At 35.1% G+C, this 18678-nt stretch overlaps 1 protein-coding gene across 1 annotated transcript; it reads right to left on the bottom strand.

The window, feature by feature from the left end:
- Positions 1-5329: 5329 nt before the first annotated feature.
- si:ch73-390b10.2 (Golgi pH regulator) lies at positions 5330-14128 on the bottom strand. Its single transcript, XM_069178914.1, has 14 exons — positions 13904-14128; positions 13455-13514; positions 13162-13265; positions 12730-12836; positions 12204-12305; positions 10148-10268; positions 9722-9802; positions 9289-9400; positions 8185-8271; positions 7497-7589; positions 7203-7298; positions 6884-6973; positions 6127-6192; positions 5330-5834 (listed from the first exon to the last, which is right to left on the bottom strand). The coding sequence occupies exons 1-14, from the start codon at positions 13943-13945 to the stop codon at positions 5628-5630; spliced, it is 1368 nt and encodes a 455-aa protein (XP_069035015.1). The 5' UTR covers positions 13946-14128; the 3' UTR covers positions 5330-5627.
- Positions 14129-18678: the final 4550 nt, after the last annotated feature.

The following is an 18678-nucleotide window of genomic DNA, read 5'->3' as shown; positions in this document are numbered from 1 at the left end:
GTATTTTCTCACCTGTATCTGCATATACTGGACACACCAATAAAGTCAACCTACATGTAAAGAAGACAGTAAACACAGAACACAGACCCCCCTCCCCCCAGAAAAAAAAAGATTATACATCAAGCACATTTCAACACTTATTTAAAATATATTAGTTCAGTAGTCTGGTTAAATTCTAATCAAGAGACAGAGATCTCCTTCTGAAGAAAAAATAGTGTTGAGTATTAGAGACCTGTTCTGACTTAATGCCAAAACATTGTTAGGCCCTTATACTGTACCTCTCTATGTCACTATATCCAAACAAACACAAATTAAATACTTTGGGAAGATTTCTACATGACTCACCCAACAATTGGAAGATGATTTGGTAGCAGAATAGAGCATAACTGTGCAATCCTATAAAACTTTCCTTGCAACTTACATCTTCTTACGTCTACTTATGTAAGTCTTTGCAATAACTGTAGTGACTAGAATTTTATTGCCTTAGCGTTTTCCAGAGAGAAATGATTGAAGACAATGTCCATTCCATATGAAATGTTTAATTGTGCATGGTACACAGAATGCATGGTATCTAGATGATTTCAGTGTAATGTAAATTATTTGGTTAATTTGAAATTTGCTATTTTCAGTTCTAAATTACACACCATGCATATAACAGCAAATGAGGTCAAGTGTCAGTCTGTTCTCAGCCCATTTAATAACAAAAATGTTTCACGCAATTGACCAAACCACATCCTGTTTCCCCAACTATAGAGACACGACAGAAATGTGTTATAGAAATAAAACAAAACAATAGTGCTAAGAAATGTATCAGGAAATAGTATGAATGTGTTTTTTCTTCTAAAACTCTATAATGCCCTTTAGTACAATTTCTTCTAATCATCTGCAGTAAATATAAACATCCTAATGACTATTATGCCAACATGAAATGGATCTTATTGGGTTTTTACACCAAGACCTGAATTAATGGGCTAATTCATCCTTTTTAGAAGTACTGTACATGCACTCAGTTCTTTGGAAATGTTAATTAAAATATGACATAGCATTTAAAAAATAAAATGTATTAAAAAATAAAATGTATTATTTAAATGTTAACAAAATACTAACTTATTTCTTTGGGAACATTATAATATGCCACATTAAGTAAAAATACTATTCTGTCAAGTCTTCTGTAGTCAGTAAACACTCCAGAGCTGTTTGATGTTAATTATTCTGAGGACACTTCTCAGGAATTTGCATTGGCACCTGTACTTTTCCACACACGTCCAAAGCTTTTTGCTCCATTCCACTCTTTAATTTTCCTAACTTTAAACTAAATCCAGCATTTTTCCATGTTTTTCAATTGCCCCTGAAAATGAAGAATAACCATTACCTTAATAGAAAAGGCTTTCAAATTCACTTATCACTGATCCTTGTACTTTGAGAAAGTGCAAATGTCTGCTTTATGATAGCACACATACAGTAGAAGGTTAATGGGCAAATAAATTACTAGCTCTAAATATGACAGACTTAGTTTAAGACTGGACAAAGAGCAGAATGTATTTTAAGTAACAGAAAAAAAGATTTTTATAATGCTGGTGAGTGCTGACTTGTTTCTGGAAACTGAGTGGATATTACATCTGAGTAATTCTATTTTATAACAATCAGCTTATTCATTTGTCATCAAAATTAAATGTACTTAGTACTCGGTGAATTATAATAGTTCAAAGGAAGTCATGATGTTTTTCCATAAAATCAGCAACTTTATTTACCATTTATTTTATATTACACTCCAAACATTTTTAAATGCATACATTAAATATAAGATATATCACTGGACACTTGTTGCTTTATAACAACATTATGAGCTGTGTTTCTTTCTTGCAAAATGTCCACTAAAAATTGTCTAGATTCCAATCAAGATAAAGTTTGTTGTGCACAAGCGCCCTCAAGGACATGCATGTCTAAGATGTTATTTTGCTGCTCACGTCCCAGTAAATAATAACCAGTTTTCAATTAGTTTGGCTCAACACTGCATTCTGGAAAATGTACAGAGAAGAGATAAAAAGGAAAAAATGCATCCTGCAAGACATGCACCGCCATGCTACTGACTGCTGTCTCTAATTATGAGATCACTGTGTCGATGGCAGAGTTGGAACATCAAAGTGAGGAGAGACATAAGTTAGCAGGTTTCTGACGAGTCTCAAATGTCATTGTTGCACAAAAAGTATTTCATGGTCAAGTTAAAAGTATACAATCCCAGTAACTCTCTACCGATATTGTGCCACAATTCAGTATTCATACATTCATATTAGGCCAGAGCTATAGCCAAGATTCAAACCAGTCATCTCTGACCTATTGAATGCAGCCATCATTTTGAACCTATGCTCGATGATCCATTCAGAAGCTCTCAATATCTTTTAAAATACATTTACTCCTTATTTGCACCCCGAAGAATAAACAGTTTAGAGTTGGCCTGTACTCAAACTTTCAATAAATACTTCACATTAATATTTTCCTTTGACATTTAAAGAAATGTATTCAATGTTTTTCAGTACAATGGAATAATAGCTAACATGGAAGGCTGTCCCCTATCAAAATATTTCTTTTTCTTTGCCCAAAAATGTACCACTAAGCTGTTCAATATTTTTCCACCTTACATAGTTTTGGGCACTACATCGGCCAGTGGCTGCTATTTTGTCTGCTGCTCTCATCCAGCATTTGTTTTAAGAAACCAGTCTATCAGTTTTTAAACATGCTGTAGCTTGTTTCTGACCAACAGAGAAAATAAATGCAAAGAAATGCTTCCTATTTTCAGTTTAAATGTACATCCCCTTAGATTCCACTATTGTCTTCTGGTTTGTTGAACTTTAAAAAAATCCATTGGTCTGACATTGTCAAAACCTTTGAGGATTTTAAATGCCTGAGTCAAGTGTCTGATCATGATCATAATAAAAGCTTTCTTCTCTTAAACTGTCAATACAGGACATTCCTATAAAAATGAACACACTCACCATTCTTTAAAGCAGCAATGCCTTTTTTCTGGAATACTAAAATAAAATGAAACGTACTAATCTTAATGAAGTCTTACTTGTGCATTATGCCATTTCAACATAATATTTGTAGAGAGCTATGTAATTGTGTGGATCTTAAAATGACACCTGCAGTGGTCACTGGCTCGGGTTGAGATCTCGAGCTCACGAGCTCGAAGGGTGAGTGAGGGGGTATTCCTGTGGATACTTTAGTCCTTTGGAAACAGAAATAGATTGCAGAAAAGGCTAGAGTTTTCAGTTCTGGGAGAGAAAAGGAAATGTATGCCTTAGTCTTAGCCTTAAAGCTGGGTGAGGTTCTGAGACGAACGAAGACACATGCATGTGATAATCTTAGTTCCTCCTGTCTGTGGAAGCAGCTGTCAGTAATGATTTTATCATTCATTCCCACATGGCTGTTAAAGATTTACCACACCCAATTCTTTACCTTAATGTGCCCTCTAGTGGTGACTAGCTGATTTGGAAGGCATCTGCTTTGCCACAGCTGGTCACAGTGTCATAAAATTGAGAATTCCTTTATTAATCCATTACAGCTGAATAGAAATCAACTCTCAAACTATAAAAATGCTGAAAGGTGTGTTGCAACCAGCTTGTCAAACCCTGAAGTACCTATGTATATACTGTATACATGTTTAGGTAATTACTAGCAGATTGTATAGAATAAAATCAGCTTAAAATTAAATTCATGCAAAACTAGTCAACCACAAATGAGCCCACTATTAATGACACAGGCCCTTATTGCTCATTAATGATTATCTTCTGCAGTATTCTTCAGTCCTTACACAGTCTCAATGTTCTACACAGATCTCCGTTCTGCAATGTGCTTAGCCATCTTCACAGACTTCTTTTAAACCATTGGTAGAGCCTCACATTTAATGTAAGGCTTCTTACTGACTACATTTCCTTTGATGAATATGAAAGATCTCGACTTGAACTGCATGTTGCTGGTATTTTGCCCAGTCACTATTGTCAGCTAGCAAAATAACTAGATAGTGCAGGCAGCCATAGTGGCTATGATGATGGTGTCATTTGCAAATACTCTAAGTGGAAAAAGCCACTTACTAGTATCGAGGCCTTATCTCCTCCGTCACAATAGTCCCACACATGTTAAAACCCTAATAATAACTAACTCTACCATGTTGCAAGTCATGCAGATTTCTATAATTTTCCAATATCAAAATACTGCCAATGAGGAACTCTCAAGTTGAAAATAAAAAATGCACATTGAAAAGCAAACATTCAACAGACAAATGTTCTGTAACTTGAAAACCTACTGTCCATGTAGCTCATATACAGTAGTACCAATCCACATGCATTCTTGAAAAATGATATCCAAAAAAACAGGGTAATTGGTGCCATCTTAAAGGCGAGGTAGGCTATACACAAAGAAAACCTTTCAAAACAGTTGCTCATCTATTCATAAAAGGTACCAGTTATTCAGCAGAACTAGATGAATCATGAAAACACAAACCTGTCTTCTTCTGTTTGCCAGAAAATTTCAGGCAGTTCATCTCCATGCTCACTTTTCAAAGTCTACTAAAATACAATATTTACCATTTGTGTCATATGTTAAGCCCACAGTCTGTTCCAGCATCATGTCAGAGTTGTGCATTTCCTCTCCAAAGATATAAGACACTCCATCTTTTTCTCAATCTTATTTCTCATGCTTACAGGTTCTTTCCAGAGTGGACTTTCCTCTTATGTCTACCAGCCTCCAGTCGGAAATGTTTGGCCTTCTCTATAATTTTAACTGTTTTATACTCTTTGCCCAAACCTGTTCCCACATTAGGTATAATAATGGGCTTGTAGTTTCCCCTCGCCATTTCTGTCTGTGTACTCACGGCAGCAAGCTATGTGTTTGGTCAATATACTCTCAAGTGAGAGCTGTTGGTAGTTTTATTTCAAACATATTATGCATATTATTTAAATATTTCACCGAGCACATCATCTACTTGCAGCAAAATGTCAAAATAAAACTGTCCTATAGGTTTTGAAATTGAATATTTAAAGATAACTATATAACATCTCCTGGATTGTGGTTTGCCACTATCTTTAACACTTTTGACTCTACTATGCTAATATTAATATAGCAATATAAGTCTTTTCTATAATAAAATAAAAGTCAATGCATGTAGTGTGCTGTAAACATCAACAATACAAATTTTAGCCAATTTCCCGTAGGCAACATTTTCATGCATGTTATTAAAATCTAGAAACAGAGAAAAGGTGGGATGTTTGGGTGGATGACTGAATGATATTGACTCAAGCAGATACTGTTTTAACATTAAAACTGGCCAGACTTAAGAGCATTACTCATTTTATTCTGTGATACCCAAAAAAGAAACACTTTAAACATTAATGCAGTATTAAAAGCTTTTCAGTGTATTACACATCTCCTTACCAAAAAATGAAATAAAACTCCTGATATTTGATACTTAACATCCATTCCTGATTCAGGAACATTTTAGTCACAGAAGGCCAGATTGCTCAGTCCTGCTTGATGACATTTAGAACGTACACGCACATTCATATATACATAAAAAGCGAGTTTGTGTCTCAGTCCCCAGTGATGTGCTCCATTTCAACGTCCACAATGTATCACATGGTCATGTGTTTTTCAGGTGCTTGCTTGTGCGCTAGATAGAGAAACAAGATACTGGAGAGAGCACTGACCAGGAAAATCACATCAAACCAACGATGATAAAAATTGAACTGCAGCTCTCCCAGCACCTCTGTCACAATAGTCCGGTACTCCAAGGGCATGCTCATGCGCATCAGCAGAACAGATGAGACAAAATACATCCCCTTCAAATGAAATACAAGCAGGTCAAGTCAACCACTAGCATCGGACATTCATTTTGTCTCTACACCCTTTCAACTACCATTTAATAAATACAATTAGAAAATCTGTTGTCCATAAACAAAATGATATATTCTAAGAGAAACTTGTTCAACATTCTAAAACGTAAAACTATATTTGTATGCCTTAATTACAATTCGATTTAATTTATGTTTATTCCCAGTAAAAGTCTAAATTATTAATAAGGTCAAATTAACTTTTAATAAAAACAAAATAATATTAAAAAGGCTACCTTACCATGATTTGTGCAAGAACCAGTACTATGACATTCGAGGATTTACTGCTTGAAATTGCATAGAAGAACTGAGGAGTAAGCACAAAGAAAACAGAGGATGCATACACAAGACTGGAAAAACGACATTATATATTTTTAAAATCATAAATATACTTATTCATAATATTATAATATTTTTACAGATCTTTGTCAAGGACAGTCATAACCTAAACATAAGACCTAAACACAATCTTAAACCTTCAAAATCACTGGAGAGGTTGAGGGAACCTCACCAACTAGTTGCAGTGAAATTCAAATGACATTAAAATTCAGTTATACTAAAAAGTAGAAACTGCAACTTTTTCTCTAGTACGAGTAAATAATAATGAAGTGTACAGTATTCCACGAACACTTGCAAGACAAAGCAAATAACTTACACAAATAAGTTATTTACTTATTAAAAATTAATTATTTGAACAATATATGTATTTAGACACCTATAGCATTGTTGACATTAGTACTGGTGACACTAACCAAATTCTAATTAAACTAAATTACTGAATAACGACCAGGAATGATGGTTGCCAAAACTTGTGAGTGAGTGTAAAAGGATACTGCATAATAATTATTCCTCTGTTTATGTGGCAAAAAAACAACAACACAGCTATCCTTTGATAGGAGGCATAAAATAAAAGGTGATCCTCTGCATTGTACTATAACACATTTTTATCTGATTCAATTACCTCATTCAGACTTTTTTTTAAAACACTGATCACATACCTTAGTAAGTGTTATTAATAAGCCTCTGATGGAGGTCACAATGATGATACCAACGAGAATGAAGGATATGTGCTGAGACCAAAATTTTACCTGCAGAAAAAAGCAAAACTTTAAAGGGTAGAAAGAACTGGCAAAAAACAAAATAGGTAGCTGTCATTCCAATGAATATTAAATAGCCCCTGCATTTCCATTATAGGTTCTGTTCAATGTCTTGAGAATGATCAAACATTTTTTGAAAAGATGTCACTGATGGCAGTGATCAAGATGTACTGTAAGTTCACAGTCTTTTCCCACCTACAGATCATTTGCTTCTGCTTACATCAAACTGAATGCCTAGGTAATTGACTGTGATCTCAATTCCTCTTGTCACTGGGTCCGTCTTTCCAACACGGTCAAAAACAATGTTGATGGTAGCCTGAAAACAAACCAATACAATTGCAGTCACACAATCATGTATAGGATAACATCATGCCCAGAAAAATCAAAATCCTTTCTTAATTTGAGCCTTTCTTTTATCTCCTTGGCAGAAACATTCAAGGTATGAAAATATGAAATTCAAAACATATCTATCAAACAATTAGAAGAAACAACAGAGGAATTAAGAGATCCTTACCATGAAGATTTTCCAAACACAGTAGATAGAGAAGAAGTAGCCTAAGAAGTTGAAGTATTTTCCCTGAAATGTTTTAGAGTATTCTATCCTTTCCTAGGGGCAAAACACAAAAATAATTACCTTGAACAGGTTTTAATGAATCAACATTAGTTAACATTTTAAGATACATTTGTAATAAGTCACAGTAATATAAAGACACACTTCTAAATAACAAATATGCTGCACATGTTGCTTTCCAAGTATAAACACCAGACAAAACTTGATCAATGTTTGGGTGCCAATCGTTAGCTTGTAAACAACCTTTCTTCTCACGTACCTAAATAGAAGCTGGTCAATTTTGGCAAAACTGTTTCCAATTATATATTATAGATCACAGTGTCACTATAAGTTCCCTAATTAAATAAATTCAAGGCCACACTTCATGTCTTGCTGTGACTAACTTTCTTCAACGTTATAAAGTGGGCAGGACTTTCTAACCACATCACTTATATTTCAAAATCTAGTGGTTATAGCTTGCCATTTTAGGTTACCAAAAAAAGATTGCTACATTTTGGTAGGTACATGCTTATTCCACTTTTGAATTGACTAGAAAACATTTGTAAATTCCTTTGTCCCAGTCCCTTTGTTAATATCCACAATGTATTAATGTGAGGCATGAGTATATCTTTTTAGAATGGGTGAGAATTACCTTGGTGGCCTGCAATTCAACTGTTTCCAAAAAAAGCTGTCGACTGAGCTCCTCCAGTGCATCCACCTCCTGCTGAATCAGTGACAGGTCTGAGGCACAGTAAAGGATTTGAATCATAACTTAAAGGCAAAGACAGGGGGGTACACAGCACACTCGTAGCCTTGAACAATTGTTTGACAGAGCAGACCCCTTGGTTTTCTGTCAAACTGAGAATTACACTGCTTCATCTATTCAGCAAAAGATGCATTTTAACTCACATGCTCAAAATTCCTTAAAAACAGAGAAATGTTCCAAGAGTTCATTCCCAGTCACAAATCATTTGCAAAAGCATCACATCAGATTTTTTTAATTTAATTTATTTTTTTAATGGATTACAACCATTAAAGGATTGTAGAATTCAATTGCTTGGCACTAAAATACAATAAAAGTAGAAAATATCATTTTAAATATAAATGTATATTTAGGCAATCAAACAGATCTATTTCGATACATATGCACTGAATGCAGTTCTGACATGGATCATGTGACTGCAGTTTCAACTGAAACTAAACTTCCAGTTACATACGACTGCACCTAAAATCTTTGTGATTAGAATCCTGATAATGACGATTATCCAAATATTTTCAAGTCTTCTAATCCTTTCATACCTATTATTTTCAAGATACTACACACAATTTACAACTGACATAGTACTTTTGACTTATTTATTGCCTTCCAAACATCAAACTCATCACTGTTGGTCTTTTTAAACTTTTTACGAAGGTTTCTAATGAGCTCCGTTAGACAGATGGCATGCAAAAATAATGTATTATTACCTGTATTTATATACTGAATGTATTTATCTTTTTATAATAAGTGAATTTTGGAGGCCATGGGTCATGGTTTTACAAAAGTTACATCTCGACTAACTGTCACGATAAATTGTTACAAGGACCCGAATTCTTGGTGTACTCATATCTCAGACATCCAAGAGATTCAGTATGTTTTTTTTTCCCCAAGATAATCTGCTAAGGAAAAGACTGAGACTTGAGGAACTTTGATCGTGGTTAAAGAGGACTATATGTTATGCATTACACTAAACAACAGAAAAGATTCAGAAAGGATATTCTCAGTGCCTGGAGGTGTTGATGTGACACTTTTTATCATGCCCCAAAAGCCTGTCTGTTTGTTGTGGTCTTCTCCACGCTGGTACATCATCCTTCGTGTCATAGCAATTCTGTTTTACATAAGATTAAGAAAACAGTTCCTCTCAAATATAAAGAGTATTCAGGACAAAGTACATTTATCAATAAGTTCCATTTAATATAATAAACATAAACCTTTAAAAGTACTTCCTGAATAATTTGATAACATTGATCTTAATAGAAAACAACCTGTAAAATTCGAAATAAACTTTCTGAAAAGATTAAGGATTTAATATTTATGCTTAGTTCTTCTGTGACCTGCAAACCACAGAAGTGAAAATGTCATTTTACTGTCAGCCAAAGATTACATCAAAGAAACCTCAAACAAAACACGTTGTTTTCGCACTACTTGCCTTTTCTTTTTGCTGACAATCATGTCCATAGTCTGAAGAAGCCTCCTCTCCAAAGCCAGTATGTCACTGTCTGTAACATTCCTGTAAAAGTAAAATTTAATTCTGCTTGATTTTATCAATGGTAAGGCAGCATGAGAACACGATTACATGTCCAGAAATGTACACATACATACTGAACTGCAGTGTGCCACTGAAGGAACTGAATGCATGGGCATTGAGGTATTCAAGTGCAGCATGCTGAAGAAATAATTTAGGCCTGCACAGTAAAATTATTAATCTCCTCAGGACTGAATCTGAAGAGAAACTTCAGGGAAAACTTCCTGTTGAAAACTAAAGCTATCAGCAAAAACAGTGTCCACAAACAAAGACATATCCAACCAAAAATGCTCCAAAAACAAAAACACACCTTGTGCAAAAAAGGCTCACCTTAAGAAGTATGACATGTAAGTATAAGGGCAGTTAACAGCACCAAAACCAGAAAGCAGTGCCATCAGTGTTACGCCAATGACCCCAACACGGCTTATCAGTTGCTCTATGGACAGGATTCCTGAAACAGAAAACAAATGATCCACACATGTGAAGAGGAACTTCAGAGAAAACTTCCTGTATAAAACTGTGATTACACTGGCGTTCTCCTGTAATGAAGCCTGCAGGATCTCTTTATACTTTGAGCATTCTTCTCTTTCACCAGGATTGAAAATTCTTTTGTGTTTCAATAGGTATATTTCTCCATCAAATAATAAACCAAATCTTTTCAAACAAAAACAATTATTTATTATGTACATGAACAGGCTAAAACAACTACTATATTTATGTGCAATGCATTTCAATCATACAACTACCTGTAAGTGACAGAGAGGAAGCTCATTTGGGAACACAAAGTAATTGCTAGTCAGAATAACATAGTGAAACTTTTCATGTGCCTTTTTTGCACTTTTAAAAATACTTGATTTAAAAAACCAGGTGGCTGAGCAACTTCACACTAGGCAGGTATACCGGGAGAGAGAAGCTAATGAATTTGTAATGCAAACTATGAGTACTGCATAAATGACAATCAAGAATCAACACATTTTTCAAGAGCCCTTTTAAAATCATCATCTTATAAACTGCTACACTGGTTCAACCGAAACTTAGCAGATTTAATCAAAAAATTGTTTTTTTCAAATTTACGTGGAGAAAATAACCTTATGCCTGCAACAGGTCATACAAGATAATTTTGAGAAATACTGTATGGCCCAGTGCATAAATTAGTCCTATTTAAGAAATAATCAAATTTAACAGCAGAGTCTAGCAACAGGGTGAATGCATGTACAGTATTATGAGATTTCGGCATTTAAAATAGCTGCCTGCTATTTCTTTTTCATTCTTGTTGATATTCAGCCTGTAACTCTAACTCCAGCTGTTTAGAAAAACCTCTCTCAGTAACTAATTCCAAATGTGGTAAACATCATTCTAATAAGCACACCACTAACTGATGCACTGCTGTTCTTACAAAAACAAAGATAGCCACAAGACAGACATTTTGTTCTCACAAATCAAACTGCTTCTGTTCTGGAAACTGCTTTACTGAATTCAGACTGGATCAGCATTGAAACCTGCTTCAATCACACCCTCAAATGTTATTGCAATACTTTGTGTGTCAACTCTAGGTGAGCTCAGCTTGTAAAAATGAATCCTCTCGCTATTGTTTAAAAATCTTGTGATCTAAATCTTTAAATAAATAGCATATATACCTTACTTTTTAAATTTTGTGTTATATCCTACTAAGTGTGGAAGTGGGCAAAGATGTAGAAAAAGTAATTAGGATATAGGAATATTTAAATAAAAAGTAGTGTATGCCATTTAGACCTTTAAGATTAATGTTTTGCAGCACTATAAAAAATGCCTGTATGTAGACACCTGTATTGTTAATTTAACAAGGCTGAAGAATACCCACATTCAGTACATTAACCTTCTGTTGCCCCCTGCTGCAAGGTGCTGGTACTGCAGTCACCAATACATTGCATATAATGCATACATTGAATTTTATTCAGTGTCCAAAAAAAAATCCCAGATGGCCTTAATACATTTTCACATATAAAATGATCAAAGAATGATACAATGCAACTACTATTTCTGCTCTAAAACTGTGTACTATATTTTCACACCATCTAGAGTGAAAAACAATATCATCAAGTTTAGGATTTCAAGGAGGACTTGATCATTTCATTTTCACATGCTCCCAGGTACCCTAACAAGTATGGGCTTGGTCCCAGGCAGACAGTAAACATTAGATATTTCTGTGCTCAGCCCTTACTGTCTGTCAACAGTGCAGAAAAAATACATGCTCTAACATGAAAAATGTCAACTGTAAAACTGAATGGCTTTGGAAAATAAGTAATAAATCTATAAGCAAAATAAAATGAAAGTCCTTTCTTTAAGACTAATAAATTCATAAAAATATCTTTACACGTGTATGTGTCTCACAGTTTTTCAAACTTACCATGCTTTGGACTAAGAATGGGAAAGGGGTCTCCAAGCTTCCAGAAGAAATACATGAAGGTAAACCACACTACACAGGCAAAGAGCAGCTTCTGCCGCTGCACTAAATAAAAAAAAAGGAATTTTAATTTTTTTTTTAGTGAGGCAAAAACAAAACAGTGCTGCCAAACAATAAGAAAGGTGCTTTGTGTTCCAGGTTTACAAGAGCTTACAGACAGCACTGCCAAAGACAGCATCATGAACAGAAACTATAAAATAAATAAGGTGTAATATACAGTATACACTTACAGAATAGAGTATAATACGTTTTATAAAGAAAATGTATAAAAATGCTCTGCCTGTTGGGGCCAATTTAACAGTCAAGCAATGTTCAAGTATTTGAAATTACAAGTTGTATAGATAGATATTTTATTGATCCTGTGAGGGAAATTGCATGTTGGTAGATGGGTATAGGTTGGTAGATGTGATACTACTTAAAAAAGCAAAAAACAAAATTAATCACCAACAAAAGTCAATCTGAAACTCACACAATCTAATGTTGCTAACCACGAAGTATCCAATGTAGAATGGCACCACGAATATTAGGACCAACAAAATAACATACAGATTCAACTTCCAGTGAAAATACCTAGAACTGAGAAAACAAAAGTTAAATGGCAAAAGATTAAAGATGTTTCAAGCATTCTTGTCTTGCAAGAGGCATTTTAATACTTATTTTCATTAGATATGTTTGTCTTTTTTTGTCAAACTGTTCAAGTATTGTACAGGGATTGTTAATATCAGCATTTTCGTTGCTACCGATGAGTTTCAGGAATACGGGATTCCCTATCGTTCCTTCCTGTGCAACCAAACCAGAACTAATAAAAGGCCAATTCGAAGATCCACAGTTTCCTTGTACTGTATCTTGTCTCTCTGGGAGTGGAAAACAGCCCCATAAAAAGTAGTGACCAGGTACTTACGTGGTGCTTAACACACCCAGTATCTCAAAGATAATGAGTTCGAACATTGTGCAGGAGAATGCAAAGGTCACAGAAAAGACGACTTGAACAACATACTGACGAACCTGAGGAAATAAAAAAATTGAAGATGATGCGCCGTTTAGGTGCTGCATATTTTAATTTTTGTTGACTAAACGATAATCGCACGATCAACGACTATGTCCAGTTGCCCCTACGTTTACAATTTCATTTAAATTGAAAATTTTCGGGGCGTGAATGTCTATATTGTTGATTGTTGTTTTTATCGCATTTACCTCATAGTCCTTGAATAGCTGCCTCATAAAGAAAAGCCACCCGAACCCAAAAAACAGGACCTGTAAAGAAAAAGAGGTATTGAAATGGACCACATAAATTCAGGTACCAGCAAAACACAAATTCTACCGTCTACAATTAAGAAATGCGCAACACCGTTTAAATTCAGCAGAGATGTCCCGCTTTAAGGTTACATTCGTAATAGATGTTTAATAAAACAGTCTTATTAAAAGTACAATAAGTCTACACCTTTATTTTTTATTCTAATAGTTACTGAACAATATATATAAATCCATTTGCAAAAACAAAAACACGTGAGTCCCTTCACAACATCGCCAACCGACTTTAAGTTTCAAATGGATATGAGCACTAAAATTACATGCTTTAGAAATGTGTTTCACTTAAGTCTCTGTGTGATGCTCTTCAGCATACATAGTATGTAGCCAAGTACCTGAGAAGTGAACATTATTATTGAATCAACGAGAAATGACATATTGATTATTAAAGTTAAAAATCCACAGCGACAGACTAAGGTATTAATTTAAGTGTTTAGAGCCGCGTTACAACTTTGACTTTACTAGTTTAATACTAAAAGACACAATTATGAAAATCTCCTGTTTCTCCCATTGCACATTTAACACGGTGAAGTGCAGACTGTTCATGTATCATTTCATTGTGCCCGTCGCTGATTTATGACGTAGAACACGGATTTAAGAGGTGTGTAAAAACAAATAGAATGACGGGACAGCAGGTGGGTGTTTTAGTGTATGGCTTTTAATTTAACATTTAATTCTGAACCGTTTCTAACATCATTCACTTTCTAACCACAACAGTGTTTTTTTATATCCGTACTTGAATTTGTCGTGTAATCTTAAGTATTTTTGGATACGAATAATTCAAAGTATTGTAACGCTTACGGCCGACAGGCGCTGTGTAAGAGCCGGCGTACCAGAGCGGGTGACGTCACCGCCCTTCCCTGTGATAGCAGGACCACAGCTACTTGGCTGTGGAGAGATCTCTCTTTGGCTCACTGGGCTAGGTCGCTGCAGAGAGACGCGGAAGTCCCGGGTTCGAGCCCCGGACGGTGCAGGGGCCGACCTAATGCGGCAAGGGCGCCCGCCTGAGCCCCCGTTGCGTTACAGTATATTGAGAAGTGTTAAGTGTTATGCAATATGCACCATGTTAGTTCTTGGAAATTATAAAGGAAAATAAACGAGACAATACAAAAGTAATTTGATATATGTGCTAGCTATCATTGCCTGTTATGTTTCAGTCATACGTTTAAATAATTTAAGTAAACACGTTCAGACAAGGACTTCAGACAAGTTGCCTTAAGAACCTTATACTACATAACAGTCTTATACAATACTAAACTTTTTTATATAACAGTTTTCACAGTATGTAATACTATGGATCTGTACAATGCTAAACTATTAAAGAACTATTTATTTCTTTCATGAGAAGGGTAATGCTCATAAATTACCAAAGGTCACGCATTTTTGTATAAGGATCACAGCTACTATCAGGGCTAACTAAACAAAGTCCCAAGCTTCTCATTCTTCCAGTTCAAATGGAACCTGATTTACTGTTTTCTAAACAATGACAAAGGTTATATATTTTTTACGTGTTTCTTTCATTTCATTGCAGGTGTGCAAGATTACAGGATTCTGGTAGTACAGGTCTTATACCCTCACACAACCTGTATATTGTAAATCACAACATACATATAATCCTGTGGTCCATGGTGACCTATATTGAGGTGATACAGTATATGCAAAGTGAATCAAAACAAGCATTGAACTGAAGCACAGTTCAATTTGAAGCACAATGCTGTTAAAAGTTAGAAAGATTTATGAAGGAGAAGGTTTATTGTATTTTTAAATTGCATTAGCTCTTGTAAATTGTTTGTGGAGAGAACATCCTTCAACCCTTTAAATCCAACCTTGCACAAATATATAATATTTTCAACTCTTAGCAACAGATTAAAATCAGTGAAAAAATGATTTAACATTCAGCAGTTCATTAGTAGATTTCTGGTGCCTTGAGCCAGAACAATTTTTGAATTGCTGTGAGGCAGAAAGTAATCAGTAAGTGCTTGTTTTATTTGTTTTTGTAAAATACAAATTTTCAATACTGATTTAATTAACTAAGTTACTGTACATCCTGAAATGGAAACAAGTGGATCATTTACAGTACGTTGCTCTTTTCATGCTGAATAATGAACTATAGTTATACGTTGTTCAGGAGGATTGATGCAAATAAGAGCTAACCAGCAGGTTAGTTTCTCAGTCTGGCTGTGTGGCTGTGACTAATCAGCCACAGAAAATGATTCATAAAAGAAACATTAAAAAGGGACTGGTACACTGCCCGTTTACTTCATTTATGTCTATGTTGTAAGAATGTTTCGAGGTAATCCAATTGGTAATCCAATTGACACAGGTTTAGTGACAATCTTTTCTGATCTGTTCATAAGCCAGTATTTAAAATGAGTCATTCAAAGGACATGGCATTCTACACAGGAAATGCATTTAAACAGAAAACATTTGTGGAATAATTCCTAAACCACCACGCTGATTTCTGAGATTTTTAAATATAGCCATATCCAGTGTGAGAAACCTCATTCAGCTGTAGATAGTAATTTGATAGGTGTTGTGTTTTAGTTTCTGAATATAAAAGATGTCAATTTAATTAATTACTGCATCTACAGTATATAGTGCTTTTTTATCCCAATGCATCCTAGAGCACTTTACATACAGGATGGGACCCTCTTCATTGTTCAAGCCTAGATTAGTATTTAGCCTGGACATGACACTGGAGCATGTATTTGAAAATTCTGGTCCAAAGGAAAAAACATACAACATGAAAGCCAAATGAATCAGATGCAGAGCCATTTGTGAATAACAAAATGTCAAATACCTTTAGTGCCAATCAAATATTAACATTGGAAAGTGCATAGATCAATCAAAGCAATACATTCGTGAGAAAAGTAGCCTGCGGTTTATGTTTTTCGGAGATTCAGTTTCTAAATCTACTTTATAATAAACTCCTCACAATAGTATGTACATAATATACATATATTGTATGTATAATGTACTAAATTACATTTAATTATGTAATCAAGTATATTAAATATTAAATCTCATTACAAAGAAGCTTTTAAATGATTTTGCCTAAAAAGAGGCAGAAGCATACAGCTAATGAGCACTGAATAAGCAACAACAATACTACCACTGCTATATAAATAGCAGTTAAAGGAACAGCATATCCTAAGTGTAAGATGACAAATACATCAAATCTTGTATTTGTCAAATCTTTTGTAAAATACCTGAAAGACATTATGAAGATATATTACTAGACTACCATTTTTATTGTTATTTCTTTATTGTTGATGTTGATAAAGACAAAGTTTGTGAAAAAAGACTACAAGGTTAAATACAGTCCTCTGTAAACATCTGTACAGATTTCCCTATAGACTATAGACCATGCTAAAATACTGAATTCAGGGCCCCTGTATTATTCCTGCACCACTAGTTTTGCTGATTCAAATATGGGCTATCCTATTAGCTGACCATGACCCATAATTCCCCATGCAACAATGCACAATTGATTGAGATCCACCAGGACAGGTTGAGGCTAGAATCTAGACTTTTGGTATTGATAGATATTTGCAAGAGACACATCACACACTCCAATCAATGCCAGCTCCCTGTAGCACACTTTGTGGTTCACCACATGTCAGACCTTGAATGGCTTTGAGATGTGTCAGAGCAAAGGTTTCACAGGACCTCTTTCTCAAAAATGCAGTTCAGCGGGTAAACCAAGGAAGTTAATAACTGCTTATTTTAAATTAGGAGGGTGAAAAATACAACCAATGATTTAACCAATGATTTAACTTTTTTGTTACTTATATGCATCAGCTGTTTTCAGTGTGATTAAAATGAGATAGGAAGGTATAGTAAAGAAGAATTGTCAATTGTATTTAACATACTTAAGGGCACTGTGGCCTTTCACAGATCAATTCTGAAGTGCAAGAATTATTGAAAAACATACTGTAATTCATACAGCATCATTGATCTGGGTTCTACGTTAATGTGTATAAATGTTCATCTTCTAAAACATTTCAATGGAATTATTGGGGAGAAAATACAGTAATAAATTCTGAAATATTGCATTCCAGTTAACTAGAGCTTGAAATGTTAAATACTGTACATGCCTGAATGAAATTACAATTGTTTGTATTCCAGGAAGCTTCTTTGTTCAGTATGATTAGTCACTGTGCATAAACAGAGGGGAGGTGTTATGTAAAGTTTTTTTATGTTTGGTGCACACCTGAAAAATAAATGTTGACAAGTGGAAAGTCCATATGAGCATGGTCTACTATTAGGATTTTTCTGATTTTCCATCCACATTCTCACTGATGGATGCAGAAGGCAGCAAGGGCACATTAGCTTCCATGAACTGCAGAGTGGTAGCTTCACAAAAGGCCAGTGTTTTTACCATCGCCCTTTAGAGGAGTACAGTTAACCTGGACGTAGTGGCAGACTGAAGAGCATACCACCCAAAGTATTAGAAGCCATAGGAAAGTACAATTTCATGACATTTTGAGAGGTGGCAAATCAATATCCATTATGATTAAAAGTTTCCCCACTAAAAGATGCAGAACAAAAGTAAAATCAGATATTTGGCAGTTGCATGCTGAGATGATGGGGCGTCCAGGGGTGTTGGGTTTGTGGATTTTTGGAAGAAGGTAAAATTGAGAAACCTGAGTATGGTTAACGATGAGAAGGTTTGCCCCCTGGGGGAGTTGCTTGGATGCCCCATCATCTCAGCATGCAACTGTCCCTTGACTGCACAGCGCAATCAACCACATCAGGCACTTTCCCCTGCAACAGAACACCCTACATCACCTGTAAATACATATCCAATACCACACACATTCAAGGCCCCTCTGGACAATTCTGGATTATTCAGTTGACATCATGTATTTCCAGCAGCCTTACTTACTGCACCTCTTGCAGAAAATACCCAGCCATATACATTGTTAAGACAAGAAGGAGACTGAGACTAGGATCTTTTCAGGGAAATTGTCAGGGCTGTGAGGATCAAAGATCTCACCAAACCCACAGTTTCCCATTTCACCTCTAATAGCCATAACCATACTGATCTCCTGATTGAGGTATCACAATTTCCTGTTAGCAGAAGAGTTTGACAGCAGAATATTCAGAA

Source organism: Lepisosteus oculatus, chromosome 15 (assembly GCF_040954835.1).
Source record: "Lepisosteus oculatus isolate fLepOcu1 chromosome 15, fLepOcu1.hap2, whole genome shotgun sequence".
NCBI lineage: Eukaryota > Metazoa > Chordata > Actinopteri > Semionotiformes > Lepisosteidae > Lepisosteus > Lepisosteus oculatus.
Note: the sequence above shows the minus strand (reverse complement) of the source record. Positions and strands in the feature narration are given on the sequence as shown.